Genomic DNA, 11,666 nt, shown 5'->3' on the forward strand with positions numbered 1-11,666 from the left:
AACGCGAAAACACCGTGGAACTGCAGGTAAGCACCGCAGCTTTTAAATGTGGACATTGATCATTTATTTAATCGCGACGTGACTATTAAAACATGTTATGAGATATCGCCACTGATATATAAGCAGCATGCAAAAACATCTCTCTGACACTTATAAAAAATAAGTTTTATATAGTACTGACAAGAACAAAGTCTAATAATAATCGAGTGCTCGTAACGCGTTAAGATGAAATGGTAAACCAATAGTAACATTATAGAAGTATAGTTTTATTAACTTTACCTTGCGCCAAAACAATAACAACACAAAAGACACTAAATATGAATAAGAAAACAAGTAATAGTTTCATCATGACACCAAATACTGCTGATTTGATCCAATTTTTGATCATCAGGCCAACATGAGAGCCAGGGAATCCCTGTCAGAGATGTAGCCCAGAGTGGGCGGTGGTCAGCGGGGCGAGTGAACACTGACGTCCGCTCATGCTTTGGTTCTCACTCGTACCGAATCTCACTAAGCAAACGTTCAAACAGGCGCTATCTTTACTAATCGACTGCAGATTTAAATACAATACATATACATTCTCGACTGAACTAATCTTAATACTACACTTTTTTTTACAGCCGAAAGTGTTTCCTGTCATTCTGGCAGCCCTCAAATCCATGGCGGAAGAAGTAGTTCTCAAACAAAGAGGCTTTTAAAATAACTCCGTTGTTGTTTTCTAGTTTTCGTTTTTCAAACGTGTGCCGTCGAACTGTTGTATAAAAGCAATATCGCTCTCGGAGTCGTGCGACATAGCTCCTACTCGAGCGATATTGCTTAAGTAAAAGGATTCTGTTGTTATTGATTCTTTCCGGAGTTTACCGGAAGTTACGTTTGTTACACAAAAGCAGTTTGTTTATGCTGTTACTGCTGAAACTTTCTATAAGCCTTGCATGAGATTTAAGACATTCTGATTAGTTTCTAGTTTCATGCTGTGCGTCAGAATTCATCTGTGAAAACTGCTTAAGTCTCTCTGACTATAGAGTCTTACACACACACACACACACACACACACACACACACACACACACACACACACACACACACACACACACACACACACACACACACACACACACACACACACACACACACACACACACACACACACACACAGCAGCAAGATGCTGTGCAAGCTCTACAAGTTCTTATGTCAAACACAGTTACTAATAAGACAGCACTAAATCAGGCATGCAGCCAGTCATGCACACTGTATAAAGTCTACAAACTACACGGAGGTAAACAATCATTTGTTAACAACAGTAACATGCACACTGTCACTTAAGTTTCATTTAAATAGCACCTTTCACCAATAACCAACAAATAACTATATGAAGCATCTGGTTTAATTTTTTTTATAATTTTTGTAATTATTTATAATTGAAGAGTGCATTATCTTTATGTCATACATATACAGTTGTTAGTCTGCTTTGATTTTTTTCATCATATAGCTAAAAGATCAAAGATTATTGAAGTGCAAATCTTTCAGGAAGATACGACTGCAGGTCTCTAATTGGCTTTTAAAGTCACCAGCTGTTGACATTATGGGGCGGTTTCCTGGACAGGGATTAGACTAGACTAAAATAAATGAAAGAGCTGTGCAAACTGAAAACAACTCGCACTGACATGTATAAATATACACATCTTAAAAACTTTACTATGTGCACTTTGAGACAAAACAGTAAGGCTGTCAGGGATTTCAGGAAACGAACCCAAGCACAGACGTGGATAAACAATGAACACTTTTAGTATAGAAAAAAACAAGAAATCAAAAACCCACGATAAGGCAAACAACAAAACAATAAACTGGAGACAGGCTAAACACGGGACTTAATAACAATTAGACTTGACTACAAATAACACACAACAGGAAACTAGATTTTGACTTGATTAAATACTCTTACAAGGTACTCACAGGGGAACAGATGAAAGTAACAACAAGCAAGGGAGTAGGTAAAAACTGACAAGACACGGGAATGTTTGTTAAAACTAGTTATATTTCCTAATTAAACTAAGGCCTAGTCCTGGCTTAAGCGAATCCCTGTCCAGGAAACCACCCCTAAATAAATTAACCTGTCGAGTGACAAAACAGCTGATCTGAACAGCTGCAATAGAGACCACAGAATACATATAAACTCTTGCTGAAAGTTCCTATATCACACAGCTGAGCTTCACCTGTACACACACCACCTTTATTAACATCTACAACATCTACAATAATTTACACAAAGTCAAATATCCTCCATCATTTATGCTGTAAACATGAATGACAAAATTGTGTGATTTACGGAGAGGTGAATATCATCTTTTGACTTGATCTTAAACTTTGTCTTGATAACATTGCCCTACAACGATGTATTAAAAAAACTAAAAAGTTTTCTTTTGCATTTTTACAAAAATGCACAATGTCATTAGGCTGCTTTTGTTGTTAAGTACTCACGCATGCCTGTAGACTGAACATGTAATACTCATGGATATGACGTCACCGTTTTCACAGATTTGCATTTTTGTTGTTTACTCTGCAACGATAACGCTGTTGTTTTCAAAAACTTTGGTGAAATCCATTTTTAAATCCATTTTTAGGATTCTGTCATCCTGTCATTGTTTAAACTCAGTCACCAAAACTGTTGTAGGGTAAACGGCCCCTAAAACACATGCGCAAGAGACTTCTGCTGTCAAGAGAAATTTGGTAAAAAATATCACTCACCTGTGTGGACGAATGGGTGGGATTCTGTGTACCTAAAAGAGGAAAAAACATGACAGATCAGTAAAAGATCACACAGTAAACATCACTGACTTTCTCTTAAACTCAATGTGGATGATAACCATCATAAAAAAACAACACCACCACAATGCTTTACAGACAGACACCCTATTTAGACAATTTCAGGCTATTGCATTATTTTAGAAACCAAGCATAATCTTCCAGACTTCAAATATCTTTTTTTCACATAAGACATAATTTTAAAAGTAAAACATCAACAATCATACACAGTTAGAATCATAGTCGATGTCCCAAAGCTCTAATACATAAGAAATCCATCTTTAAAATTGCACCAATGCATAACAGTCTGTCTTCAATAATAAGTTCTGGAGCAAATTCTTCATGAGAAAACAAATGTGTTTCAGTTTCAGACACACCCCAAATGTAAACCCTGACACTAAATATAAAGGACTGCTGGGTTATGTTTGTGGATTATGTCAACAAAGACAACCTGATACAACACACCACAAACTCTTCACTGTACAAGAATATTATAACATTTATGAATATGAAATTCACTGACATCAAGGCCCTGATCTATATAAATGACAGTTCCTATATATCTCCAGTGCTTTATTTCTTTTGTCTAATGTTTATTTTAGAGTCACACTGTGCATCTAGTCCATTCATCCTACTCTTTCGATAAAGGCCTGTGTTACAATATTTTTCCCTTCTGTTACATAATCTATCATTCAACACATTCTGTACAATTCCTGGATTTCTGTGCTATGCATAAAAATAACAATTAAGCACAACAGCATGAAAGTGTATGCAATACTGTGTTTAAAATTGCACTTAATTTGCAATGCATAATAAGAGAGTAAACATATTTCTATACAAATGAAGCCAAAACATTGCACGTGCAATAGCTACTGCATGCATTTAACCCGCATGATGGAGGCAATTTTGCATTTTAGTGATGCACAGAAATGTGAAAATCTGAACATATAAGATGTTGCAAATCACAAGTCAATCTATATAGCGCAATCTATATAACGCCTATACAGTATATATTGGAAGAAATGTGCTGATTGGTCACCTGATGTGTAATGTAAACGCACGGCTCCGTCTTTATAAATCCTCACATCTCCACATTTCACATCTCCGGCACTAGCACCAGCGGATGCTTCGGTATCGTCCTTCCCCTGTGATAAAGAGCGACAACACTGATAGCAAACAGCCCAGGCCTGCTCCTCATTGATGGGCTGATTGTATAGATTTAAAATCTCTTCCAGAGACAGATATGTTTCATCTTCACTGTCCATGATGGGATGCGCATCATCAGCATCATCAATCAGGTCCCGTCCGCCTGCAGCAGCAGCAGCAGCATCATCATCTTTCCTGCGGGCCATACTCTCATCATCTCCCGCAGGAGGAAGCTCTCTGAAGGGAGTGTTGTGGAGCTCAATGCACAGGTTCCTCCTGCGCTCGTGAAGAGCGAGTTGGACGCCCTCGCGTTCAGTGTTATTTCTGCTTCTATGACACAGTAGAAATAGAAAAGCAGAACGACGCTGATATGAAACAAGCTCCTCAAAGTAGGCGGGGCTCGGTTAACGGCGCCGCCATATTGGAGAGGGCAAGCCGTTCCTACCATGGAACTGAACAGGGAGCGTTTTTTATATCAAACACGCGATCTTTGTTAAGTACAAAAATGTTTCGTCTCCAGCTACTTATAATCTCGGAGGTTATATGAAAATAATTCATTGTTTATAAGGAGTTGTGAAAAGCGTTTGTCAAGCATTGATTTGGTATCTTGGTTCTGTCTACTTCTCGGTTTCTTGTCTGTGGCAGTCTTGCCCTCCCCAAAATGGCGGCGCAAGCAGCTCGAAAGTTCATTCTGATTGGTCAGTGTCCATCTTAACACTATTCCCCGCCCACTTTTAGACTCCCTCTTCACATCAACCGCCACGCTGCTTTTCTAATAATAATTATCATAATTTAAAGGCACTATGACATTGCTGGAAAAAATCTGTATGACACCAAACCATAGAATTATAGATTTAAATGAATGGAAAATGTATATTTGATACTGAACATAGTGTTCTTTATCTACTCCTCCTCTCGCTTCACTATCTTTCATGCATTATGAATGAATGAGCTTTGGTCATAAGATTAAAAGCTTGTGTCCTATTAATTTTCACTATCTTCACTTTTTAATGTTCCCACAGGGCTCAGTAAAACTATAATGTACACAACATTGTAAGTTAGACTTTATAATAAGACTAACCACATGTTGTCACCTAATTCTGCTTACAAGTCAGGATCAAATCCCACTATCTGCAGCTATGACAGTCACATCATGTGTAAATTCATTGAGTTTTTAAATTTAGTGGATGTTATTTTTGCAAAGTACACACCTGCCCTTTACATATTTACATATTCATAGTAAGCAAATTCAGGAACGTCAATATGTGAACAACCTATTTACACATGATATTACCTTGATATAACAAGTTGTCCATTATAAACTCATTGCAGCGTGTGCAGAGCGTTCGTGTTTGTGTCTTCTGTGGTAAGAATCATCATATGTTCCCGCCTCCAGGCCTTTAAGTCACCTGTGCATCTACTAACTGTCACATTCCCGTACGTGCGACGCCCTCTAGTGGAGACATTCTGAAGTAACATGAAACATACTGGATATTTTTATGTTATCTTTATGGAAACTTCAACAATCAAACATTCGTGTTGGTGTTGACAAAGCATTAAAAAGTTGTGGAAAAGGAAAAAAGATTGGTATTATTATAGAAACAAAAACAGACTCACACCGGAGAAATATGTACAGTAATGAGTCCATATGAATTCCAAGTTAATTTTTTCACGTAAAGACATATTTAAATGAATAAATATGTAATTCAAAATAATAAATAGACGTTGGTTGTTTAGCAAATCATGTGAATTAACGTCACGCCACGTATTTAATATTAATAACCCACAGCTTTATATTTTGTTACGGCGCATGCGCGCAGTGGATTTACGATTTAAAACAATGGCGGCAGACGGTTTAATCACAACAGAGCAGTGGATCAGAGACAAACTAAACCTTCAACACATTTGTTTAGGTAAAATATATAATGCACACATGACATTTATGCAAAGACAACGAGTGGTTTCTGTTATATAATCACTTTTTTGTTTTTGATCGTATTTTCTGTTACTGAATCAATGTTTGATGAATAAATGATGTAATGCAGCTGAAGTTCGGTCTTTGGCTCTTCCGGGATCATACGAAGGAAAGATCTGTCACGTGGGATCATCTCTGAAGAACTTTGTGCGTCTGAAAACACTGGATCTGTCCCATAATGCCCTCATCACGGTTAAGGTTTATGTCACCTATGATCAATTTGGACGTCAGTTAAAAATGTGCTCGTTTCATAGACAACACTGTAAAATAGAGGCAGCAAATCATTTTCTTAGTCTTAAACATTATAAAATGTCCAACAGTTCTGTAGTTAGTGTACATGCAAATATGGCCAACTTGAGTCAAACTTTAACAACATGACTTACAATAATTAATTATTTTTAACTTCCTACACAAAAGAATCCTCACAACCAGTGAAGTACAGTCTTACTTAGTTTTTTTAATCAAAAAAGTGATTTGCTTTTACATTAAATGCTGCAGATATATCATATGTAACGTTATGTATAAATTTACATCAATAGGAATAACTCTTGTACTGTATGTGTGGTTAAATGGCAGAAAGTGGTTTATAATGTTTGTGAGAATAGTATTGCAACTAATTCTGTGGTGTTTCATACAACATAAAGTACATTTTTTGAATATCTCTCTTATTTGTTTACTTCTTTACTGTATGTGTAGGGGATTGAGCATCTGGAGATGCTTGAGACACTGAATCTGTATTACAACAAACTGGACTCTTTACAGGACATCTTTACCCTTCACAAGCTGCAGAATTTAAAGGACCTGGATCTGAGATTGAATCCTGTGGTCAGGAGACACCCTCACTATAGATTATACTTTGTGCATGCTATGGTCAAACTTCGCAAACTAGGTACATCATCTATCTCTCGTTTTTTTGTCTAATTGATGAAGCAAAACCAGTTAAGAGTCGGTGATTTGAAGCATGTTGCTATAAAAGCCCACTTTGGCGTTTGACTCTGTAAATGGAAACGTTTTTACGTGTATTTCAGATGATTGTCCAGTGCGAGATCGAGAAAGGAAGGCGGCTCTCTTGCATTTCTCATCTGAGACTAATCTGGACCAGAATCACAAGAAAAATGTTGTAACGCAAGACACAAGCTGCAGGTAACAAACAACCTTTAAATAACAAAAAAAGTGTTAGGAAAGTTGATGAGAATGCATTTCGAGCCAAACTCCAGCATGCACCATGTCATAAGGTGTAAATACAGTGATGTCATTGGTCATTATTTTACAGAAGCAGTGATATGAGAATAAAAGCAGTGGAACAGATGATAAAGACTCTTTTATTTCTGGAGGGAAATGAAGAAGCCGCTCTTAATGAAGTCTCCAGAAAATATCAAACTCTCTCCAAAAACCCACAACATCAATATTGGTCTCAGGTCTTACCGGGTAAACACACATTGCTGTTTCTTTACTAAATGAACACAAGAATGTTAGTAAGTAACAGTATATACAAAAAACTAATACTTCTCAATGTTAAATCTTTTTTTTTTGTCTTCAGAGGATTCTTCTGATGTGATCAATTTAATCAATGTGTCAGGTTATAAAGGCCCCTCGATACAAAACCAGGTGCATTTGCATATATTATATTATTAGCATTTACTGATATTATTTATTTTATTATAATCATGCAAAAATATTTGTATATAAATGTTAATAATGTTATGTTTCTTTCACTGGTCTGTCATGTAGGAGTCTAAGAGCACAAATGATAAGAATGGTAAATATTTCTTATTATCTCACTGTATTTATCCACCATGTTGTTTTCTCTGTAGAATAATAATCAATATATTCTGAATGACACATTTAGGTGCTCGTGTTCACGCTCGACATGGTGTCCACAGAGTGACTTTTGTGAGTCCTGTTGTAGAAAGCCATCATCCAACGTATCACGGGACAGTTCAAGGGGAGAGCATCTTTACTCCACACCCTACTGACAAACGCTCTCCATTACAGGGTATTTTCCTCATACAATCTCACTCACTGTTTGCACTGTTCAATAAATATATAAGGCATTCATATTTTTCACATTGAGTTGCAGAGGATGAACACAGAGCTCTTGAAATGCAAAACCAACTTCAAATCAGTCCAAATCCAGTGTTACACCCTCCCAGATTAACATACAGGAGCAGAGGAACATCTGCATCAGAGAGGAAACCTCGTAGGGTCTGTAATGTTCTTCCCTGTTTATCTATCATCCCTAAATGTATCATGTTATACTGACTTATTGTCTAATATTCGTATGAATGTTATTGATGTGTGTGTCAGGGAGCGTACAGGAAACCCATGGAGCTTCTCCTCACCATGATAGAGGAGCACTGGTCTGGACCGAAGGACAGTCAACAGGACAGCACGCTACTCAGTAAGTGTGCACGTTAAAACCAGTATACTATACTACACTACACTATACTCAGTTATCCTGTCTGTGATGTCCAGTAAAGATGGTTCAGATCCTCACCATGATGGATAAAGAGGTTGTGGATGGAGAGCAGGAGATCCAGACTCTTAAAGAAACAGTCAAGACCTTAAACACAGAGAATGAACTACAGGAGGAACAACATCACTCTGAGATCAAAGTGTTGAAACTTCAGCTTCAGCAGGCACAAGAATCTATTGTAAGATTATTATTTTAATCATTCAAGAGTCTTACGGTGCATTCACATGGGGCGTAAGCGTTAACGCTTCCCATTCACTTTTAATGGGTGACGTCATGCGTTGCCGAACTGAATTCAAGGGGCAACGCGTGCGTCAGCCAATCAGATCGCCTTATGCAAATAACCTAGGCAGAGGCAGCCAATTACGTTTATGGAAGACCGGAGCATGTGTTGTGGCCATTGTGATTGGCTGTTGGCCACGCTTCAGACAAGCCTTCCGTCAAGCGTTAACGCTTTTCCTCCGTGTGGATGTACCGTTATGTGAGTGTTATGCTGCGTTCAGACCAGCCACGGTAGAGGTGGTAGTGTGCGAGTGATTTCAATGTAAAGTCAATGTGAAGACGCGTTGATGCTCGTCTGGAGGTCTTGCGATGTGAATGAGGCGTTTAGTGTGGCGTGGTTGATGCGATTCCACCTCAATCGCGCGAATTGAGCGTTACCGCGGCAAATGCGCGAGTTGAAACATTTGAACTTTGGCGGAAAAATGAACCCCGTTAATCAATCAGGAGCTTGTTCTAGTAGTGACGTGATTACAGAAAGCGAGCGGAGTCGCAGAAGCCCCTCCCATGACGCGATTTTCCGTGTGAATGTCTCGATGTCTAGAATTTCCAGCACAGGTAAACTCAAAATGTTCATTTTGAGGCCTCAAACGCGGCTGGTGGGAACCCACGGTTAGTTTATGATCATGGTTGGTTTACAACATCAAAATCAACATTAGCTGTGTTTCCATTACCCTTTAAATTGCGCAAATTGACATTGCGAATTGAAAATATGGCCAATGGAAACACGTTAATTACGCAAAAACACTCAACAAAAAAAAAACAATCGCAAAAAAGTTTTTACGCTCGCATGAGGTGGTTTTTCAGGAAATTCGGAAATTGTGTATTTCGCAAAACTGCAATGGAAACAGTTTATTCGCATTTCAAGGTCACCTGATGCAATTGCGCAAATTGACATTGCGAATTAAAAATATGGCCAATGGAAACACGTTAATTACGCAAAAACACTCAACAAAAAAAAACAATCGCAAAAAAAGTTTTTACACTCGCATGAGGTGGTTTTTCAGGCAATTCGGAAATTGTGTATTTCGCAAAACTGCAATGGAAACAGTTTTTTCGCATTTCAAGGTCACTTGATGCAAGTAAGTCACATAATTATGATTTGAAGATGATGCGAAATGAACTAAAACCTCACAGAAACACCTCAATATGTGTCTGCTCCCAAGTATAAGAGGCCTTCCTTGCCAATAATGTTTGGATAACACTCCTACATCTCTTTTGATATAAAATAATTACTATTACCTCAAAGAAACATCTATACGTTGCCGCTCCTAAGTATAAGGACTTGGCATTAAAGGAACAGTATGTAAGAAATTTATATCAATTAATCATTAAATGGCCCTGATATGTCACTAGATGACATTAAGAAATCATTTTCATTTCAAATACTTATTATCACTGACAACAGTGGTCCGGCCAGGATATTGTCATTTAAAAAGTGGAGTTGCAGCCCTTAAAGCAACACTATGTAGTTTTTTTACCTTTAAATAATGTCTCTAAAATTATTTCAGTAAAAGAACAACTTTTAACTGGACAAATTGTACTGTTGCTGCAACCTGAGCAGCCTCCTAGCTGCTACAAGCACACTCTGAAAGTGGCCGTGGAGGGTAGAACACACAGCCCCACCCCTCCCCTCCCCCTGCCTGCAGAAGAGTGTCTGATACCAGGCACTGTTGCGCTTTTCAACCACATGGGGGAGCTGTAAGTCATTTTTACATGGAAACTACATAGTGTTGCTTTAACTGATGTTTATGTTGTCATTTTGTGTATTGGCCACCAGTTGTGTGATTGCAGTACTAGTTTTGGCCACAATCCTACAAACTGTTCCTTTAAAGTTTAGATAATATGCTTACGTCTCCTTCTGTTAAAAATAATGAATAGTGCGGTGGATGTGATATTAGTAAACCTACCAACATCAGTCGATGTGATGTCTGGAATGACTTATTTTAAGAGGAAAAGCTACGTTTCATTTGCATATCATCGATTAATGGAAACGCCGTCATTCTGCAATAGTCTTTTGTCGACATTTAGAAAATAATGCACATTTTTTTTTGCACAAATCTGCAATGGAAACGCAGCTATTGTCCCCAAGAAACGTTCTGCCAAACGTACTCAAAAAATACCAGGTACACAATTGTTTTAAAATCAAAGTCACTCTGTGACAACTAGCCCCTACGACATTCAAGTCACATTTGCCATCATCATAGCAGCAGATTAAATAAAAGGCACCAGGGTCATTTTCCTTTTTGAATCAAATTAAGCCCCACCCAACATTATTTCACAGTGAATATTTAATATCAACGCATCACATTATAAAAGTGTGTTGTTTATTACAGGAGGGTCTTAATAGACATCTAAAGAACATACTGGAGGAGAACGTGTCTTTACAGAAACAGCTCATCACAGCCGAAGAGAAGCTTCTCTCCTCTCGGATGAAGAGGAAACAGATACGAGTAGAGGACAGAGGTTATTTAAGTTCTTCAAACGCAGTGTTTTATCTGAGAGTTTATGTGACAGGACTGGTTTGATTATGTTTGTGCTGGAGCTTCAGGTGAACCGTCGGACCCTGAGGAGCTAAACAGACCGAAACAAAGAGTTCAGGAGCAACACAGAGACATCCGGTCAGCACATAAGCCACAAGAACACTACAAGTAGGTGTCCAGATCTCAACACACATTCATGAAGTTTTGCTGTAGATGTCGTGTGTGTATGCTGTAAAAATCCTGACTTTTGTATTGATGTTTCTGCAGGTCTCTGATAGCCAGAAATGAATGTTTACTTCAAGAGCTGGAAGAGGCTCTAATGAGCTGAAGTTGATGATCTTGATTTATTTATTAAACAGCTGTCTGTATTATATTAGACAGTAAACATTTGTATAGCATTTGTCCCGGGCTTGTTTGTGTTCTGTATACTCATTTTTATTTTCACATATTCAACTGGAACTTGTAGAGATGAAATGTACAGATGCATCTGAGGTGAATTTGTTATAT

General features: G+C 38.0%; 2 protein-coding genes across 3 annotated transcripts in view; one reads left to right on the forward strand and one right to left on the reverse strand.

Moving 5' to 3' along the window:
• Window positions 1–5,347, reverse strand: part of spire1b (spire-type actin nucleation factor 1b) — a 31,054-nt gene extending 25,707 nt beyond the window's left edge. Inside the window, exons 1-3 of the mRNA XM_055211557.2 lie at window positions 5,244–5,347; window positions 3,843–4,279; window positions 2,747–2,778 (exon numbers count right to left, since the gene is read on the reverse strand). Coding sequence (XP_055067532.2) covers window positions 2,747–2,778; window positions 3,843–4,155 — 345 coding nt within the window. The 5' untranslated portion in view covers window positions 4,156–4,279; window positions 5,244–5,347. The remainder of the gene's footprint in view (window positions 1–2,746; window positions 2,779–3,842; window positions 4,280–5,243) is intronic.
• Window positions 5,348–5,725: 378 nt separating this feature from the next.
• Window positions 5,726–11,557, forward strand: cep72 (centrosomal protein 72). 2 transcript variants are annotated; one of them, XM_055211559.2, is made up of 14 exons: window positions 5,726–5,862; window positions 5,995–6,122; window positions 6,621–6,813; window positions 6,953–7,067; window positions 7,198–7,352; window positions 7,465–7,532; window positions 7,656–7,683; window positions 7,774–7,920; window positions 8,005–8,129; window positions 8,232–8,325; window positions 8,400–8,578; window positions 11,013–11,142; window positions 11,222–11,327; window positions 11,427–11,557. In XM_055211559.2, exons 1-14 carry the CDS (start codon window positions 5,760–5,762, stop codon window positions 11,485–11,487), a joined length of 1,632 nt encoding a protein of 543 aa, XP_055067534.2. In that variant the 5' UTR covers window positions 5,726–5,759; the 3' UTR covers window positions 11,488–11,557. The 2 variants fall into 2 exon arrangements, with proteins under 2 accessions (XP_055067534.2, XP_055067535.2); XM_055211560.2 differs by having other exon boundaries at window positions 11,228–11,327.
• The last annotated feature ends 109 nt before the right edge of the window (window positions 11,558–11,666 follow it).

The sequence above is a fragment of the Misgurnus anguillicaudatus genome, chromosome 10, assembly GCF_027580225.2.
Source record: "Misgurnus anguillicaudatus chromosome 10, ASM2758022v2, whole genome shotgun sequence".
Taxonomy (NCBI): domain Eukaryota; kingdom Metazoa; phylum Chordata; class Actinopteri; order Cypriniformes; family Cobitidae; genus Misgurnus; species Misgurnus anguillicaudatus.